Here is a 20,913-nt window from a genome sequence, read left to right as displayed (position 1 = left end):
AATTAGTCAATTTATTTGATCTCCGTGTTGAGGATTTTTTTTTTTTACACCTAATAATTCATAATGGAATGCTCCAAGAAAGAACTGTACCAAACAGCTTAGGATGCCTTTTAGAGCCATTTGTATTCTGTAAATGTTCAGATTCAGGTTTGAACTGAATGCCAAGAAATGTTGACAATCCATGCTTCATGTCCAGAACATCTAGCATCCGCTTCAATCGAAACCTGTCTATAAGGTAGTTATGCGCATACCCTCCTGTCCTAATAAAGGGAAAAAAACATCGTCCTCTTCCGAGTCTATCCCCCAAATATCATCAACATGCCCACACAATTGACAGAACATCGGAAAATGTCATGAAGATGGTTGTGATTATTTATGCACAACCCTTGCATCACTCAAAACAAATTGAATTGGCATGATTTGGGATTGGAGATTTATACTTGATAGGAATTATTATGAAACCAGACGTCACCATCTGAGATGGCTCCAAGTCCTCAATCTACAGATGTTACCTTCAGTAGGGGCTCTTGGGTTCAGCAGGAATAACACCTGTTGATCTAGAAGAGCTTCCCTTGCTGTTGGGTTCCACTTCTCATCATAGTACAGAACTCATCGTAGTTGATCCTACCATCCTGTAAGTCCAATAAATTGAGTGCTAATGCTTCATATTGCAGGAGAGTGATTTGCATGCAAAAAATTCCAAAGCAAACTTACATTATCTGTATCAACTTCTGATATTATTTCCTTGATCGTGGTATCATCACCCATTGCATATTCTTTCATGGCAACCTCTAGTTCATCTCTAGTAATAAACCTGTAAAAGAATTCCCCAAGCAACCTCAATATAGAGAATCATTTGCTACTGAAAAACCCATTTCATAATCTGGCAAATTAAACTTCTAAGGGCAGGTTTGGGGGGTGAGATGAGAATTTTGTGTTTTGTTTTAGTGTTCAAAATATTACGTTTTAGTATTATTATTGTATTGGGATTTGGAAAAGTTGAATTGGGATTTGAAAAAGTTGAATTGTTTATTATATTTTGTATGAGAATTTGAAAAATGTGTAATGATGAGATGATATGAGAATTTTGTGTTTTATCTTGTGCCCCAAACCTGCCCTTAAGAGTGTTTCCCCAACAAAAGTTGAATGCAAAGATAGTCAGGTCTCGTTTGTTTTTGCAGATGAGATGGGATAAATTAAGATTAAATTTAAAGTTGAATAAAATATTGTTAGAATATATTTTTTTTAATATTATTTTTGTTTTGGGATTTGAAAAAGTTGAATTGTTTATTTTATTTTGTGTGAGAATTTGAAAAAGTTGTAATGATTAGATTAGATGAGTTGAAAGGAATTGTGAAAACAAACGAGACCTCAAACTATCAAGTTTGATGGTGTTCAGTCAATATGCCCAAACCAAATCTGATCCAATGCAATATCTTAACATTTATATCAAAGTTATATGCATGTCAATTTGTGGTTGCAAATATCCACATCTCGAACTCAAAGCTGATAAAATATGAAGGACCTCCTGCAGGTAGTAACCCAGGAAACGTACTCAAGACACCATATTAAATAATTTTTTTCATCATCCAGTAGAAAAGAAGAAAAGCTACAGCTGCTCTGCGGTAAGACTGTTTAAAAGCAAGCATGATACGATACGATACAGTTCTCTAGTTATGCAGAATAAGCTGTCAAAGTATCAGTGTATTGATTTTAGAGATTGAAAGAAAAGACTTACCCACTATTATCCTTATCAAAATATTGAAAAGCCTTGAAAAGATGTTCATCTCTTTCTAGCTTGTGTCTATGCATTGTAGCAGTGATAAATTCAATGTAGTCAATTGACCCATTCCCATCCACATCAGCCTAATTGCAAAACCAAAAATATCAGTACAGTATGAAGCAAAAAGAATAAAAGCAAAGTTTCTGGGGTTCAATATCCTACAGCTTCCATGAGCTGCTGTACTTCAGCCTCTGAAAGCTTTGAGCCGAGACGAGCCAATCCTGCCTTCAGTTCTTCATACGTGATTGTGCCACTTTTGTCAGTATCAATGTTTGTAAACATTGCCTTCAGCCCTTGGATTTCTTCTTCAGAAAGATTCTCAGCAATGACCTATAATTATTGGCATGGTTACTTAGTTTATAAGATGGGGAAGCAGAGTCAGATCCATATCTGCATGGGACTTACAACTGGGCTACAGAATACTGGAGCATTCCAAAATGAATAACCATTTCCCATAGAGTTCCAATTTCATCTATATACATGATCGCACATCACATGGAAGCTTAAAGTCTGTATGGAGATTTCAGGATTTACATACCTTCAGGGCAAGTTTCTTTAGTTTGTTCATTGCTGTGAATTGCTTCATCCTGGAAAGGACGGCACTGTCGATTGGCTTGTCTGATGCTTCTCCATCTTCTCTAATCCACGGGTGCTCTAGATAAACCGAACAAATTTAGGCATGAGTTATAAGAGAAAACAATACTACTTCTATTTTCTACTTTTATCATTAAATGTAAGACAGCAAGACAAGAAACTGTATCATATGAACCATGTCCATGGTGTTACTAAAGAGAATTGTTACAAAGTTTTGTTGCTACTGCAACAAGGATGTTCTGAATTTGTGCGCTCAAAATAAAACCAAGTTTGAAAAGTAAAATTTGTTTAATGGCTTAAGGGGACACCGGTTGGTGCCATATTTGATTTGTGCAAACGTCTTGTCACCGTACATCATTTCAGTTTTCAACCATGGATGGCAGGTCTTCTTTGGTCTATAATTGAAAAATAGGAAAATGAACTTGAAATTTTTTAGACCCATCATTTGGGTACTTTCCGTCACTGAAAAACTCAGTTTTGTGAAAACAAATAAAAAAGAAAAAAAGACAACAAATCAGAAAACAACAAAACAAACAAACAAAACTTTTCAAATTGCTCCAAACACATTTTTTTGTCATTTTCATATTATCTGTAAAAAGAAATGAACTTTCATGAATATCAGACTGGCCCTTAGCCCCTCTTGAAAAGGTTCACTGATGCTCATCTAAATTCTCTAACTCCATATAGCACTTACAGATAAATTATACAGATAAGGACTAGCTTGCTGACTTCGGTACTCATAAATTAGCCAACCTTGAAGATAGAATTTCTACTGACTATATCTTCCTACTATGTTCATATGAAGGGACTTACCAAAGTAAAATGAAAATCTTACATAAATGAGTCAAGTTACCTCCAGGAAAATTATGCACAAGAGGGCTTGGATTCAAAGGAAGAATGATTTAACAGAAAAGAGCTGCATACCTAGAACCTGAGTTGAAGTAATCCTTTTCTTTGGGTCCTGTGTTAGCATCTTGCGGACCAGGTCCTTGGCACTGCCTGAAATAGATGGCCATGGCTTGCTTTCAAAGTCAATTTCCCCTTGCAAAATAGCATCGAAAATCCCCTTCTCCGTCTCTGCAATATAGCTTAATTACTAGTCACAAAATCCAGCTGGAAAAGCATACATGGACAATAATAGCATTGCACAAAGAAGTACATCTATTTTTTTTACCAGCCCAAAATGGAGGTACGCCACTGAGTAATATATACAAGATAACTCCTGCACTCCAAATATCTATTTCCTTCCCATATCTCCGTCGTAATACTTCAGGTGCAACATAATAAGCACTCCCAACTATATCCCGGTACACCTTCCCTGGAAAGAGTTGAGCCATAAAAAGCATCTAAATTTCAAGTAGAAACATATAAATTATACTTGGTTTTTCAATCAAACATATATTTTCAATCACCAAGAAAAAATATGAAAAACAGCAATAGGAGGTACAATTTATCTATTAAGGAAAATGCTTATTTTTTCACTTCCACGATACCATTTTTGGGATAGGCAGTCTCATGAAACCAAGTTTATAGACCTTGGAAGACCTCTCAACTTAAGGGCACCAGTCACCAGAGTAGCAGTGCGATCACAATTCACAAATAGAAATCGAGACATCATTAAGAATGGGTCCAATCATTGGCTACTTGAATATATTAGACAAGCGCGTGATTGAGAGATGGACCCCTTGACTCATTATTTTCCCCCTCGTATTTGGTGCCTCAATGAGACAAGGGATAGAAGACAGGATGTTATTGGCCTTATCCAAAGGGGGACGAACTGTTATACTGAACGTTGTCTCCACACGAACAGTCTCATTTCCCATGAAAGATCATTTGGAGGAGTTAAGAACCAATGAGAACGGGAGCCTTTGCTTGGGAGGCGGAGTTGGGGAAAATCCTCAACATGACAACTTTAAGGAAAAGACATTGGATCACTTGTTACACACTGTACAGTACGTAAAACTCTATAGCAAGCTGTTTTCAGCCTGTTGAGGTTGAGTTGGGCAATCCTGAGGCAGGTGATGGAACTATTTCTTCCGACACGATCGGTTTGGTTGGAAGATGGACCCAATTTATCTTTTGCATGGCATTTGGAGGGACAGGAACGCTCATAGTTTCAGAATTGCGAGAAGAATATGGAATAGATAAATGGTTTTTTTCTTCGGATCCCTTTATCGGTGGATGGCAGTAATCATGAAGTTTTCCAATTTCGATCCTTTTCTCTTTCTACTCAAATTTTTCTGATGTATAGCCCCGGTGTATTTGGTAATGACTTCTGCTCATTAATAAAATTATCATACTTACAAAAAAAATTCCGAGCAAGAAAATAATTTGTTCTTTAGGCAAGAAAGAATTCAATGCCTTATTGAGGAAATCCCATTTTAACAACCCCACAAAAAATATACTCATTCAAATCATTACCCCCTGAACACATGATCGAAGAATTCTTTAATTAGAGATTTACCTTCTTCGATGAAAACGGACAACCCAAAATCCGTGGCCTTCAAAAGTGCATTCTCATCCTTGCTAGATAACAAGAAATTCTCAGGTTTAAGGTCCCTATGCATCACACCCATAAAGTGACAAATATGCACAACATTAACAATTGCCCTGCATATTGAAGCAGCAGCCCTCTCACTATAATGCCCCTTGGCAATGATTCTGTCAAAAAGCTCACCGCCGGCACATAGCTCCATAACAACATGCACTGATTGCTTATCCTCATAAGCACCCTTAAACTCAACAATATTGGGTTGCCCGGTCAAATCCTGCATAATCTGAATCTCTCTTTTTATGTCCTCCCTGTCATTCTTACGAACAAGCTTCCTCTTGGATATAGACTTGCAAGCATATTTCCTGCCCGTTGAATTCTCAACACAAAGATAAGTAACCCCAAATTGACCTCTTCCCAATTCTTTGCCAATGGTGTAGTACTGCTTAACATCGTCATATGTTTTGTCTAGAATTGCATCTGGCCTGGGGACGGGTTTTGGGCTTGGAGCCGGCACAGACGGCTTCAACACATACGGCGCTGCCTGCTGGGCCCGCTTTTCAGGCAATTGGTGCGATTGTTGGGGTGGGGTTTTGGATTGGTGAACTACGGGCTCATGGGTTTTCTGGTGGTGCTGCACACCAGAACCACCTCCTGACGTATAACCATTATATGTTGGTTCTGAAGCTTTGCCTTTGCTTAAGCAAATACCCATTTATGATAATAGCCAAATTTGTAAGTCAATGAAGCTGAATTCTAAGGAAAAGGGATAAACTTTAAGGTTCAGATCAGAAACTCGGTTGAACTTTCAGGGAAAGGATGGAAAAGGAATAAGACGACCCAGATGAAGAATCAGAAAGACCGCAGAATATACGAGTATTCGGAACAAAAGTGGATAAGAATTTTTAGATCAGGAATTTCAGAGCTGATCTATAAATTGATATTTTCAAGGAAAAAGTGGGTGAGGTGAAAACCCTGACGGCGATCGAAAAGAGGACACGAAGAGACTGAAAAAGAACCAAATTCTGGGCTGTGTGACTTGGGAGGATAATAAAACTGGATCAGAGTTTCCGCTTTGTAGTGGGGAGCAACGTATAACGAAAGAAGGCCAAACTGGAACTTGGTCAACTTTGCAATTACGTTAGGTTGAAAGTTGAAACTACTCAGATAGTTGAACTGTTGAATGGATGGAGAGAGGGAGAATATTCTACAGATAAAGCCATCATCAAAAATAGCTTTCCTTTTTCTTTTCTTTTTTTTTTTCATTTTTTAAAAAAAATATTTATATCAACCTATAATCGTCGTACACCAATATATTAAGTGTTAAAAAAAAAAAAACATCACGTAGATGTGCTGCGATTATAGGCTGATGCCCAGCATTTCTCTTTTTTTTTTATCCTTCGACAAACAGGACAATTACTTCCATACATAGAGTGATGCTTAGTTATCGTTCAGCATTATCATTGAGATTGTCGTCTAAATAAAATTTATTTATTTTTTTCATATTTTTAACATTTTCATTTAATAAATAAATAAATATATGAACTATCAAAATAAAAAAATAAAATGAGAAGGCATATTAACATTATTTTATATTTTGTTGTCTTGGACGTATTATTAAATAATTGAAAAAATTATTTATTCCATTTTCACTTATTTATTAATTATTTGATATCATATTATAAAAAAAAAATTCTAGATAAATTTTTAGAGTCTTTTGGTCAATATTAGTATATGTTTTAGGCAAAAGAAGATCCTCTAATATTTAATGTTTAAAATACTCTAAGGTCCAGATATTAAGTTTATTTATAATTATATAAAACATTTAAAAAATTTAGAAACTCATTTATTATCAATTAGTAATACTTATTGAAGAAGAAATATGATAATAAATTCAAAAGATTGAAAATTATTTCACACGGCCGTTGATAAATTAAAAGTTTTCTGCAGTGGTGGTTGTAAACTGATGGTACCTACGCGGTTTTGATTATGCGAAAGACACGTTTGATTAAATGTCTTAGAAAAAAACTAATACCTGTTTCTGATAAGCAACAGCTAGCTAGCCACTGCGATGCTAACATCTGGGGACAAACGATATTTCTGTCCTTGTTTTTCGTTCTTTTTGTGGCAATGTGATGCAAAAGATTCAAAAGAAAATGTGGCTTTTAGAAGCATTTATGGCTTACTTATCTTGCAAGAAATATATAACATCTGGCTACCAAGCAACTTCTTTATTTCGTCTTGTTTTATGAGAGAGAGAGAGAGAGAGATTTGCATGAACTGGATTGATAAAAAGCTTATCCAACTCTATATATCTTATTTGGGAGGAAGGAAAGCACATTTAGCATTATCTTAGTTTGCTTAAAATACATAATATGACAAAAAGGAGTTAATAAACACCCAGAAATGGGATTAATAAACAAAAGAATACACTACACTGATGATAAATTTGACAAAATACTAATCTATTTTCTGGTAAAACACCACAACAGCCTTACTCATTGTATAATTTATTTTTGGTAAATATTAATGAATGGGGAAGACGTGCACGTGCCCTACTAGGCAAAAGAAAATAACCCAACTTCTGCCGAGCCCCCATTGCTTTAATTAGTGCAATTAAAGCACCACTTGCATGCCCATATCTTTTCAAATTTTTTTATTAAAATTCTCAGCCCACAGAACTGACCACTCCAGCTGCAGCACCTGGTTTTTTGTTTCTCCAGTTTTCTCGATGTATGGCCTCCTCCTTTCTAGTTTCTTCTTTCCTAACAAGCAAGAATAGGTGGCTAATGAAAGCTTTGTTCTATGACTTTTCACCCAAATTAGACCTGCCGGTGTTTGAGCTTCTACTGTGAATCTTGCAATTTCTTTGATTCGTGGACTTAATTTTAATAGCAATATCGTCTTTGTTTCATAAAATGAAAGTTCTTACAAACTTGTACATCTTTTGGATGATAGAATGAACATACTTTGGATTTCAATTTCGTCCCGTATAAGGCAAAGGAAACCCCAATCGTAATATAAAATTAGCAATTCTCCAGCACTGCACAAGTGAAAATATAAAAAAAAAGTTGTCATTTTCTACAAGGTTGCTCAACTTTCTGACCCTTTTTTTTGCAGTCGCGTATCGCTCTTATCCAATGCAATCCTCTGTAGATACTGCAGACTATAAGTATTAAGAAAGGTATCTGCAAGTGGGTGGGCCATCAGGCTCTCGCCCTCTTAAATGCCGATTCTTTTTCCTTACCTTTATAAATGGTAGCTATCAAATGGAGCTTCACACGTTCACAAAGGCAAGCTCTTGGCCGTTTTCAACTAATTCAAGCACATGGCATTCTCGAGCATCTTTCCAGCAATGAAGGGGAGGTTTTCTGGCATAACAAAGGCGGCATTGTGGTCTAAAGAGACTGCAATTGATGTTTTTGGAACTGGGTTTTTTACTAGAGCGATGAAGAGAGTAGCTTCTGTTATATTCACCTGCATTCTTGCATTGGGTACGTCCTTTCTCTTTTGCTACTTTATTATACTAGGATGCTGGTCTCATGGAATAGGCTAAGGAACCATGTAGCCATTGAAAATAGGACAAGAAGTGGTTCTGTCTGTCTTCAGTCTCTAATGGTCAGAACTCAGAGCCGTACATGCCATAAGGCATTCCAAAATCCAGTTCTACATAGTTTGAAACATTCACAAGGCTCCACCTTTACACCAACTGAACTATGGCTCACTGTTTAAGCTTCATCATGCACGCAAATGCTTAGTCCTGTAAAATTCAATCCCATTATCTTAGTTACTGATTGCAACACAAATGCTTTGCGGTTTTGTAGGAGGTGCTATAGTGGGAGTATTTGTTGGGGCCATCAAGGGCCAAACCACAGAAACTGGGTTCCTAAATGGGGCAGGGATAGGAGCAGTGACAGGGGCCTTTGCAGGCATTCATTTGCTGGAATCAGCTGCTGATTGTGAGTCATTGTCAAAGGTGATTTTTAATGTACTAATCAATTTGCAGTATGGCATTAGCATATTTTGAAAAAAATGCTCAACATAGTATTGTCAATTGTGGTCCATATCCTTGTTATGGCTACTATATATTATATGTCCTTTTAATGGTTGTTGGTGTTCTGAAAATTCTACTATGACAGACCGCCCTCTTAGGTAGTTTGATGAATGGGAAGGTATTCGTGGAATGGGTTTGTCCTGCAGTGCTAAAGGCCTATCAGTGGCAAGTAAGTAAATGATCTCTATTTATCCTTCCAACAAGCTTACTCATTTATGCAGAACTGGTGTTCAATGATTTGTTCATGTAATGGAAAACTACTGGGCAGGTCGGAAACCTTGAAACAAGTTATCAAGAAGCTTATGATATCTATGACATCGGTGGAGTCAAGGGGTTATCCAACAGCTGCATTCAAAAGCTTCCAATTCATATATTTCATTCTAGCAAGATGATCAAATCATGTCATGATTTCTGCTGCTCAATTTGCTTGCAGGTGAGCATAATTATCTTATAAGTAAGGGTATGAAAGAGACTTTAAAAACAATGTTGACAATTTGTGCGAATATGGCATTTTTTTTCTCCCTACTCGTGGAAAATTTAGGATCTTTCTCAATAACCATTTGCCCATATTTTGGAGCTAGAACAACATATGCAAGTTATGGTGTTTCTGAATTATTAAGGAAAGGATGTCGATGATATTTGCAGGATTTCAAGGATGAAAACTCAGTGAGGGAACTTCCCAATTGTGGACACCTCTTTCATGTGGGCTGCATAGACAAGTGGCTAAGCCGACAAGGCACTTGTCCAATGTGTAGAGAATGTGTGTGTGATGACACACATGCATTGTAAATTAGAGCTTCACCTCACCACCAAATCAGAAAAGTGAGAACTTTCAAGCAATTGTGAATACAAATGCAATATGTTGTCGGTGGGAGGGATGCCTGGAAAATTCTAGTGTTTATTGGATATATAAGGTACAGCTACAGGATATGAGAATTGGTCAAGACCAAGCACAAAAGCTTGTCAGGCCGCCAATCAGCTGCTCACTTTTTTAAAGAAAATGATAGAGTTACTTATTTATTATTTTTTTTATATTTAAATTTTTTTTTTACTTAATGATTAAAGAAATGACTATTAATAAATTTATATTTTTTTTTAATTTTTTTTTAATGATTAAGGATGTTTAAAAAATATATAAAATAAAATGATAAAAAAATAAAAACACTATAAATGATAAATAGATCGTAAATAGATAGCAACCCTATCACTACCCAATAAAAAATAACTAAACTTGAATCAAGACCTATTATAAATCCTATAATAGATATTTCATACCCTTCAATAATTTTAAAAATTATCGGACTTCAAAAACATATCGAAAGACACTAGTATAATCAAATTAATTTAAAAGTAAGAAAAAATAATTAAAAATTAAAAGTGGGCAAATCACCCTATTCGAACCACAACTCTAATTAGAAAAATCTTAAAAATATGGGATAGCCAACTACAACCATTCCTCTAAGAGCATCTTCATTGGCTTGGCCAAATGAGGAGGTTGGCTAAAATTTGCATAATTGATGTAAAAAACATCCCACATTGAATTGGGCAAATCTAAAATAATTTAGACTTTTACTACAGTGGTTGGTCAAATATGAAGAACCACAATTGATTCACCAAATATTAAAATATTAATTTCTCACTCCAAATAAATATTAAAATATTAGTTTCTTACTCTAAGCAAAAATATTATTTAGTTTGTAATTAAGAAATTTCAATAGAAATTTAAATGAGTTTAATCAAATATTTTTTATTATTAGCATTAAATGACTTTTGAAAATATGATTTTTTTTAATATTAATTTAATTAGAATATAATTATTATTAACATTTAATTGGTAGATATACAAAATGTGATAAAAATAAATTAAATAAAAAAATTATTAAATTAATAATATTTTATTATTATATAGAGAGTAAATGGATAATCTAATGTGGGAGTTGAGTTTAAATAGAATAGACAAATGTAAAAAAGTGTGATATTGGCTAAATTTTGAAGATGAATTTGACCAAACTAATAAGAATGCTCTAGCCGCTCTCCTAAGAGACTAATCAATCCATCAAGCAAAAGGGAGGACTGATTAACTCCTTATTTTTTTAGTTTGGTTAAAAAGATATTAGTTTTTATTTTAAGTTTTATTGATTAAAGGTAGCAATACGCGACACGATCCGTGAATCTAATACAAACACGACACGAAATTAGCGGATTCGAGTTTGACTTTAACGAGTTCGGGTTAAAACGGATTGACCCGTTAAGACACGATTTATAAATGGGTCAATATCGCATCGACCTTCTTAACACAAATTAACCCGTTTTGTCTCATTTAAAATTTATTTCAAAATTAAAATTTTATTGTTGTTAAGTTGTAATATTGATGTTTTTCAATATATTTATGTTTTTATTGTTGGAATTGTAATTGCTCATATTTATTACTGTATGGTTTTGTAATATTGATTTTATTATATGTTAAAATTTTAAAAATATTGACATATATTTTTTAAGATATTGTGGTTATTAATAAATATAGATTTTAACTTTATGTAAAATTATGTTAATCAGGTCAAATGAATTATGCGTTTTAGTTCAACTAATTTACATGAAATAAATGGGTTTAAATGAGTCGTGTCATGTTAACATATTTATAATTAATTATTAAACATGTCAAAATAGATGACACGACACGACCTGTTATCTAAATGAGTTAGGTTAGGATTTGAAAGTTTGACACATTTAGTTTAACGGGTTGGATTTGGGTTGACCTATATAGTCGAATGTTCATGAATTGACACGACACGAACACGATCCGAAAACACAATTTGCCACCCCTATTTTATTCTAATTATATTAGTTGATATTTTTATGGTTTAAATAATTTTGTATTTACCCAAAATATTAGTTCACAATAATATATATATACACATATAAAAGAAGTTCTCCAAAGTCCGACCACAAAATTTTTTATTAAAGTAAATTTATAAATTGACGTGATTTCATATTATTCATTAGCATTATTTTATAGTAAAAATAATTTTACAATTTAATGTATCGTATCAATCCATATAATTTATTTTGATAAAGTCTCTTTATAGTTAAAATATTTTTCATAAAAGATTAATTTACAGATTAAGGCCCTGTTTGGATTCAAAGATGGTTTCATTTATCTCATCTTATCATTATAACTTTTCTAAATTTTTATACAAAATATAATAAATAATTCAAAATTTTCAAATTGTAAAATAACAATAATAATCTAATAATATTTTATTCAACTCATCTAAAATCATCTCATATCATCTCACCATCTAAACTAACTATAGATTACTTTCAATTTGAATGGGAGCGACATTCTAAAGTTATTGAGAAATCTAAAATCCTAAAACGACAATTTAAGGGTGTGTAACCACTCACCGTTGGGGCTCTTGCTGGGAGCTTCCGTTAGTTCATTTTAATTTTTTTTTTAAATTATAATATTATTAAACAACACCTTTTTAATAACTAAGTAAAAAAAAACTTTAAAAAAAATAGAACAAGAGTTCCAACGGAATCTCTAACTTTTTCCTTTAACTAATAAATAAAAGAATGAGTTTATTAAAAAAAAAAAAAAGACAGAGCTACATCCACCACTCTCAGCTCCCACTTGGAGCTACCGTTAGGCATAATTGGTCTTCTTCTTTTTTGTTATTTTTTTATATTTTTAAATATTTAAAAAAAGATAAAAAAAATCACAATATTATTAAAAAATATTTTATTAATTACTAAATAAAAATAAAAATAAAAAATTCCAACAATAACACAAAGCTGTAAAAATCAGTAGTGAGAGTATCATTTTTTTTAATTTTTAAAGTGGCACTATAATCACCGCTGATTCTCGCTATTTAGATTTTTTTTAATGTATTTTTTAACACTTAATATAATTGTTTAAAAAAAAAATACAACATCGTTGAAAAAAATACTTATTTTAATCACGAAATTAAAAAAAACAAAAACAAAAAAATGCCAGCGGTCCTGCTGGGAGCGGGACGACTAGCATCATCCAAAAAATATCTACCTGCGTCCACGGAGTGTCCAAATTCTCACTACGGGACACACAGCAGTAGGAGACGGTGTGTGAGACAGATAGAGAGAATGGCGTGGTGTGCGGCGAGGTCGATGCACGCGCCGATGATCGACGTGGGAGCACTTCGAAAACGGGCTCCGTTTGCCGCCGGCGTAGGATTTGCCTCAGTCGCTGGCACCACCTTGTGGCGCTCCTCCTGTTCCTCTTCCAAGCGATCTATGCCCCCCTTCGCTTGCCTAGGCATTTCCACTGATTCTCGTGAGTTCCCTTCTTTTCTTTCCGCATTTGCTAGAACGCCTTCTCAGGAAAGAGAAGGAAAAGAAAAAGAAAAACTTTAGGAATGTGGAATATTGTCCTGATTTTACTCCAAATCAGTTTAAGTTGCTGATATAGGCTAGGTTTGAGTGATCAATTTTTTGGTTTTTGAGTATCAAACCGTGCCAAAGTTCCGTTCCGTAGTTCAGAACTTTAGGAATTTATTTTTCTCTGATCGAGTTTAGAATTGTAGTTGTTTTTTTAATTTTCTAATGCTAGAACTTTAGGGTTTTTTTTCCTGATCGAGCCCAGGGTTTCGCTTGCAGTAATGTTATTTGTTCTCACTGATTGCCGATTGGTTACAATATGAACGTTAGACATTGGGAATAGAAAATATGTTCGAAATGGACGCATTTTTGGGGAATTTACGGCCTATTTCATACAAGTTTATCGAAGTAGAGGAATGTTTGGCGTTGGTGCCTTGTGTAGAGGAATGTCTAGAGTCGGGAGTGTAGGTTGATGGGGATATTGTGGCTCCCCTGGTCTCTCTTCCTCTAATAGCGGATTGGATTCTGTCTAAAGTTAACGAGATTCAGCAGTTCGTGGGAATTTCACATGGAGGATGTGAAGACCAATTTAACGAACTAATTACTACGATCGAGGCAAGCCGCACACTTGAAACCAAATCAAGCTTCAAGAAAAGCAGGGAGTTACAGCGTCTCTTTTCGACAATCAACTACGATGTTAAGGATGGTAGTTCAACTAGAGGGAAGTCTAAAGGGAGGGTATTGTGAAGACAGGTATCAAGGTGTTGGGGTTGGTGTTCGGGTAGAGTTTTAGTTCTACGGGAAACAAGGATTGGGGTCGGGTCTGATATACTTTGGGTTGGTTTTTTTATGGGCTTTTTCGGTTATTAGGGGCTTGTTGGGTCATTTTGGGCAAGGTGTTTTCTTGTATGCATTCAGTGTACTTGGTTTCTCCTTTTGATATATACAATATTTTTACTTATAAAAAAAAAAAAAAAAGTTCATCGAAGTAGATATGAGTTTACTTAATCAATGGAAAATGTATAACCCTCAAACAGGAAACGCCCCACTCCCAGAACTACCTCTGGAGTCTGTATGGTACCCATTACCCATAGGAATTTAAATCAGTTTTTCTCAACAAAATTCGGCATTATGGCATCTTACGATATAACATAGCTTTGTGGGGTTGGGCCAGTGTCTAAGCTACCTCATTTGAAAGAGAAGGGATAATGGTGATATTTTTTCTGTAATTCACCAGCTCAAATGATATTTTATTACTACATGACTAAGATTAGAAAAGTTAATAGTTGTTCTGAATATTATTTTATTGTATTCTGCAATCCCTGAACATCTGTGCATCTGATTTCGTGATTGCAGGTGTAAAGGAAGCTGTTCAAACAGAAAAGGCTCCAGCTGCCTTGGGACCATATTCTCAGGCCATCAAAGCCAACAACTTTCTATTTGTTTCTGGTGTTCTCGGACTTGTTCCAGAGGTTTGTTCTATCACCGAGAGAATCTTGCTTGCTATATTTCACCATTTTGTATGTGGCTTTAAGTTTTGTGCGCCTTGGGAATCTATGCTGATGATATGTGATTTCAACATACATACAGACTGGCAAGTTCATCTCAGATTCTGTGGAAGGTCAAACAGAGCAGGTTAAGTAAACTGTGTACTTGAGATTAATATTACTGAGATATATCTAGTATTTTATAATTTTGATTGGTATGTTCTTTCAAGTGATGTGCTTCTCTTCAGGAAATCGGTCTTTGATATAGCTCACATGGCTTGAGCTGATAATTAGATCTGATCAGGAAAAGCCAAAGTGAGATAGAAAATATGACAGCAACAATTGCTGTCCTACATTCTTAATCATTCCTCTCATAGACCTAAGGGACATGCGGAAGGATACTTTGCCTGCTGCTTTTGTATATTACTTCACTTCTCAGGTTTTTTCATCTGTCAGATATATGTATGTGTGTATGGCCATGTTCAGTGGAAATTGTTAATCCTTGGCCGCTTGCCCAAAAAAAGATATTTATATTTGCTTTATGGGTATCTTGTCTCCCTTATTCAAGCTCAACGACCGTGGCGCATTTTTTTCATATATGTTGATAGGTCCTCTTAATGACACTTGGCTCAGTAAAAGATTTGCAGTTGATGGTTCTTGTTTCCAATTTTCAAAGCAGACTGTTTCAAACATATTCATAGAAATAAGAATTTGCAGGTTCTCAGAAATATGGGGGAAATACTGAAAGCTGGTGGTGCGAGCTATGCTTCAGTAGTTAAGACAACTATCATGTAAGAATTCCTCTATTACTCTGCCCTGTTGCCTTGATCTCAAAAAATGAGTGTCGCCAAAGAAATGAATTCCTTTTTTATTTTTTGCTGCAGGTTAGCTGACTTGAAAGACTTCAAGAAAGTGAATGAGATTTATGCCAAATGTGAGTTCTAGAACTAAAATTGATGTTTTTATGTTAATTGAAAAACTTGGACTTGGCAAGCAAACAGATGTGTGGTCAACTGTGCTTGCACCATGTATATTGTATTCAACCAGATAAAAAATTTTTACATGTAGATCTTAAATCCCCAGTGTGGTTAGTGCACTTGCGGGAAACTAGTTGCCAAGGGCTTGTGCAACCCCAGGATTAGTCGGGACACTATTCCTGAACACCCGGTGCCAATAAAAAAAAAAAAAATCCCCAGTGTGAGTATCTAGGTTACCATATAGCTTAGTAGTTGAGACTTTTGCTCACAGTTGATCACATCAAACAAATTGGAGTAGACATTGTTAAATTTCCTGATGACCATTGACGCCTGATTAAATGGTTTGCTTGACAGACTTTCCTTCCCCTGCCCCGGCTCGTTCAACATATCAAGTGGCAGCATTACCATTGGATGCCAAGATCGAAATTGAGTGCATTGCTACCATATGAACTCCTTTGACGTATGGCATATGCTTCTTTAGACAGCTCTGGTTAATAAGGTGGGAGGGGTATCTCCAAGATTTGGAGTTGGACTTTGTTTTGTCTCCCAGTGGAGGTTGTAGTTACTTTAAGAATGCTATCATAATAATTGAACTTGTAAAAACTGATGAGAGAGCATCAACTAGCAGCACAAGGATATCTAGTGCAGTGTCCTTGTTTGATGACACCGAGAAAGTATTTGGTTCACCTGTTTTGGCAGTGAATGGAATGTAACGCATATGCATTGCTTTAAAACCAAGTTTACTTCCGAGTTTTTAGTGCAATGCATGCACCGTTAGTGCCATGAAAGCATGCGAGTAGCCATCTCTTATGGCCAAATCGAAAAGTGGTTTTGCCATTGAATGAGAGTGAGTAGGCCGCCATGTGTTTTGGCCATTAGAGAACAACTTTCTAATCTGTTCTCTTTCGGTGCTTTGGTTGTCCAAGTTACCCAATTTTCATCTCCCATTCACCACCCTCAGATCACCTTCAGCCGTCGAACTCTCTATTATTTTTTTCAATGTTGATTTTAACGTTCTGATTATGTTATTTGAAAAGAAAATGATCTTTAATCCACTTTAGAAAAACATTTCATGGTACAGCCAGGTATTTCCGAGAGTGAACGGGCCCCATGCCTCATGACAGGACCCCACTAAAGTGGAAGGAACTTGGGGGTTAAATTGTGTTTTCGGATTGTGTTCGTGTCGTATTAAGTCATAAATATTCTATTATATAGGTCAACTCAAATCCGATCCATTAAATTAAACGTGTCAAATTCAAATCCTAACTCAATCCATTCATATAACAAGTCGTGTCGCATCGCTCATTTTGACATGTTTAATAATTAATTATAAATAAGTCAACACGACACAATTCATTTAAATTCATTTCATATAAATGAGTTGAACTAACAAGTATAAGCCATTTGACCTGATTAACATAATTTTACATAAAAGTTAAAATCTATATTTATTAGTAATCACAATATCTTTAAAAAAAATAAGACTACCTATTAATAAAAAAATATCAATATTTTTCACATTTCAACCTATAATAAAACTAATATTACAAACCCTATAATAACAAATATGAACATAAGTCTAGAATTACAATCCCAATAAAAACATAAACATATTGAAAAATATTAATATTACTACTCAACAATAATAAAATTATAATTTTGAAATGAAATCTAAACGGATCGAAACGAGTTGATTTCGGGTTAAGCTGGTTGACCCGTTATTACATGTTTATAAATTGTGTCTTAATAGATCAACCCGTTTTGATCCGAAATTATTAACATCAAACTCTAATTTGCTAATTTCATATCATGTTTGTATTGTGTTCATAGATCGTATCACATATTGTCACACCTAGAATGAACGATATGGCATCCGAAAATAGTGAGACATTTGGCGCCAACATTTAGGATTGGTTTGGATTTAAAGATAATATGGAATGATTTTAAATGAAAAATTAAAGTGAAAAAAAATATTGTTAGAATATTATTTTTTAATATTATTATTGTTTTAAAATTTGAAAAAGTTGAATTGTTTATTATATTTTATATGATAATTTAAGAATGTTATAATAATAAGATGAGATGAGATAAAATATTTTCTAAATTCAAATGGTGCCTTCAGTTGCGACATCCAGACTCAATCCCGTCTATTCCTCAAACTACTCCTTTCCTGATCCCCCCAAAATGTCAGTCTCGGATATTTTTACGCACCTGAGGAGTGTTTCAGAAGCATACGTGTATATGAGATTAGTTAGCTGGGCTTTAGTTAATCGGGCGTTCGTTGAATGGGTGAAGCCGTGATTGTAGAGTGAAATAAGTAAAGCCCAAGATTGTAAAAAGGAAAATGCTATTCTTAATGCTGGTACTGATTTTTTTTGTTTTTTTGGGTGGTTGTTGTATAAAAGGGGTACGAGTTGTATAGCGGGAAAATAACATGAATGATACGGTTGATTTCTCAATTCTCTCTCTGTTTCTTTCTCTCTCTCTAAATCTTTTCTCGATCTTCTTCTTTCTTGCTTTCTTCTTCTTGGCGTGTGACACAAAATAAACAAGAGTAAGTTTTCCCCAATCACAGTATTTCCAAAATTCGTTCTTTTCTTGCATGTAAATCTGGGTAATTTACATACTTTTTTGTCATAATTTTTGTTTGCTTTTTGTTTCCCGTAAAGTGTTTCTTTTTTCCCGTTTCTCGTGTGTTTTATGAACGATGGCCGGGAACGTGTAGTTGAATCTCGTTGGTATTCCACTTCTTCTTATGTGAAGTTGAGTCTGGTTGAGCTACGAGCCTCCCTCTTGCTGCTATTAGCTTAGGAATTTAACATTGGAGAAATGTTATCTATTGTTGCTTCTAAAGACTAACTATGCTATTGCTTTGCACTGCACGATAGTTTTCTTCAATTTCATCAGTTCTAATTTTTCTTTTTGATTCTTCTTCCCTCTACGCAAATGGGTTTCCTCTATTTTGTATTTCAATTGCTTGCTTTGGGTTCTATATTGTGCGTTTTGTATTCACTTCTGGCTAACATTATATGTGATTGTGATTGTTTTTAGGATATACTGATCTTAACATGGAAGGTATTGTGGTGAGAAGGGTCATTCCCTCGGACAATAGTTGCCTCTTTAATGCCGTTGGGTAAGCTTAGATCTCAACACACATACTCGCTATTATCAATTGCAAGTAAGGTAGTGCGTTTGTTATGTCTGCTCTTTTTTTCTTGTTTCTTGAGTTGCAGTTATGTCGTGGGTCATAACAAAGACAAAGCACCTGAATTGAGACAGGTTACAATCCATAGCTTGTCGTCTTTTGTGCTAACATCTTAGTATAAGTTATTTTCCAACTTTTCAACCTCCATTCATTTGAAAATCTTATTCAGATTTAAATTTTAAATTTTGACCTTGCAGAATTCAACTGATCAAACTTCATATTCTGTATGGCTTTATAATAAACCTTTCTATTTAGTGTAAATCTGATACTTATTAAACCGCTGTTATATACAAGTGTCAATACATTCTGACAAAAAGTTTTCTATGTAAGAATTTTATATCTTTCGCTCCATTCCAAATTAAAAAACCAAATTCGATCAAAATCAGACACGTGGCATTCTGGATATTAATCAAGGAATATAGAATTGCTAAGGTTTTACATTTGTGCAGACCTGCTTACACTTTTTTGCGTGCATTAGTGGCATAATTATTGCTTTTTATGCTTGTTTATCCTTACATTTTTATCAATAATTTTGAAGGTTATAGCTGCAGCAGTGGCAAGTGATCCAGCAAAATATTCTGAAGCATTGCTTGGAAAGCCAAACGAAGAGTATTGTGCTTGGATTCTTGATTCAGTTAACTGGGGAGGTTTGTTGACTTTCCATTCTTAATCAGGGACGGCATCATTGTCTTTAAGATGTAATCGAAATGAAAAAAAGGGGTCCGAAGTGTTGTGTACCAGTTTGTGTGGAATGGAGTTTTTCTCTGCTTTTGTTGGGTTCTCCTGCATATTCAGTCACAGTCAAGCTCTAGGATATTATTAGGTCATATCTTGCTTTATTGTTCTTACTCTGTAATTTATATTTATCTATGAAGGTGCCATTGAGCTTTCAATATTAGCTGATTATTACGGGCATGAAATTGCGGCATATGATATCCAGACCACACGATGTGATTTGTATGGTCAGGTTAGCATTAGGAATCCGTTCTCTCTGGATCTGAATCTAGTCAACTTGCCATTACTTGCTAAATATTTTGCTTCTCTATTTTGGGGTGCTATTTTACAGGAAAAGAAATATTCCAAAAGGGTTATGCTGATATATGATGGGCTCCATTATGATGCCTTAGCTGTAATGTGGTTCTAATTGTTAATATATTATTCTCTATTTTGTATTTATTTTTTCTGATAAGAGGAATAATAATAAAATCATCCAGCAACTACCCATCTATCTGAACAAGTTCTAAATTTCTGCCATCACTTTAGCGCCACTCGGCCAACTATAATAGTTATGGTTTTTTTTGTATGAATAGATGTCGCCCTTTGAGGGAGCCCCACAGGAGTTTGATCAGACTATTTTCGACGTACATGACGGTACCATTGGTCCAGTTGAGGGGCTTGCTCTTAATTTTGCTAAGGAACAACAAAGGTAATATTTGAGGTTTGATCTTGGCTTCATGGTACAAGGCAAGTACTCGTATTAGAACTTAGCTTGTCCACAAATTTCCCAGACTGGAAAGTAGCATTGTTTGTAGAATAATTTCCCACTGGTGGTTGTTCATTAGGATGTTGGTAGGACCCTATAAATGTTGATTTTATTTTTAATATTATTATTATTAATGTTCTTGAGTAGCACTTTTTTTTTTTTTTTTATCGACTATGTTTAGCGAATAGTGTGTGATCATGCTGTAATTCCATCCTCTGCTATTTCCAGTAAAGGGAGATACACTGATACTGCAAATTTCACTTTGCGTTGTGGAGTATGCCAAATGGGAGTAGTTGGCCAGAAGGTCATCATTTCTCATCGATACAAATTTACGCTTCTTTTTTAATTTGGATTTGAATTACGAAATTGCTGACAATACTGATTTTCCGTGAACATGTAGGAGGCTGCGGAACATGCACAAGCGACAGGCCACGTCAACTTTCAAGAATATAGATAACATGTGTAGACTATTAATCTACAACG

The 20,913-nt window shown here is 34.8% G+C and overlaps 4 protein-coding genes across 4 annotated transcripts; 3 read left to right on the top strand and 1 right to left on the bottom strand.

Annotated features, from left to right (window-relative positions):
* Positions 1–85: 85 nt before the first annotated feature.
* On the bottom strand, positions 86–6,055 carry LOC108993729 (calcium-dependent protein kinase 2). Its single transcript, XM_018968743.2, has 8 exons — positions 4,842–6,055; positions 3,552–3,695; positions 3,302–3,454; positions 2,322–2,437; positions 1,946–2,113; positions 1,739–1,866; positions 715–814; positions 86–632 (listed from the first exon to the last, which is right to left on the bottom strand). The coding sequence occupies exons 1-8, from the start codon at positions 5,581–5,583 to the stop codon at positions 558–560; spliced, it is 1,626 nt and encodes a 541-aa protein (XP_018824288.1). The 5' UTR covers positions 5,584–6,055; the 3' UTR covers positions 86–557.
* A 2,007-nt stretch (positions 6,056–8,062) lies between these two features.
* Positions 8,063–9,897, top strand: LOC108993743 (NEP1-interacting protein-like 1). Its single transcript, XM_018968758.2, has 5 exons — positions 8,063–8,362; positions 8,693–8,844; positions 9,008–9,091; positions 9,191–9,355; positions 9,568–9,897. The coding sequence occupies exons 1-5, from the start codon at positions 8,197–8,199 to the stop codon at positions 9,709–9,711; spliced, it is 711 nt and encodes a 236-aa protein (XP_018824303.1). The 5' UTR covers positions 8,063–8,196; the 3' UTR covers positions 9,712–9,897.
* Positions 9,898–12,905: 3,008 nt separating this feature from the next.
* LOC108993754 (reactive Intermediate Deaminase A, chloroplastic-like) lies at positions 12,906–16,499 on the top strand. Its single transcript, XM_018968769.2, has 6 exons — positions 12,906–13,234; positions 14,635–14,750; positions 14,869–14,913; positions 15,483–15,556; positions 15,650–15,699; positions 16,097–16,499. The coding sequence occupies exons 1-6, from the start codon at positions 12,913–12,915 to the stop codon at positions 16,189–16,191; spliced, it is 702 nt and encodes a 233-aa protein (XP_018824314.2). The 5' UTR covers positions 12,906–12,912; the 3' UTR covers positions 16,192–16,499.
* A 1,547-nt stretch (positions 16,500–18,046) lies between these two features.
* Positions 18,047–20,904, top strand: LOC108993763 (OVARIAN TUMOR DOMAIN-containing deubiquitinating enzyme 2-like). Its single transcript, XM_018968778.2, has 9 exons — positions 18,047–18,296; positions 18,794–18,875; positions 18,976–19,021; positions 19,486–19,594; positions 19,823–19,914; positions 20,014–20,076; positions 20,258–20,373; positions 20,659–20,734; positions 20,831–20,904. Exons 2-9 carry the CDS (start codon positions 18,811–18,813, stop codon positions 20,885–20,887), a joined length of 624 nt encoding a protein of 207 aa, XP_018824323.1. The 5' UTR covers positions 18,047–18,296; positions 18,794–18,810; the 3' UTR covers positions 20,888–20,904.
* The last annotated feature ends 9 nt before the right edge of the window (positions 20,905–20,913 follow it).

The sequence above is a fragment of the Juglans regia genome, chromosome 9 (assembly GCF_001411555.2).
Source record: "Juglans regia cultivar Chandler chromosome 9, Walnut 2.0, whole genome shotgun sequence".
NCBI lineage: Eukaryota > Viridiplantae > Streptophyta > Magnoliopsida > Fagales > Juglandaceae > Juglans > Juglans regia.
This window is presented reverse-complemented; position numbering and strand designations above follow the sequence as displayed.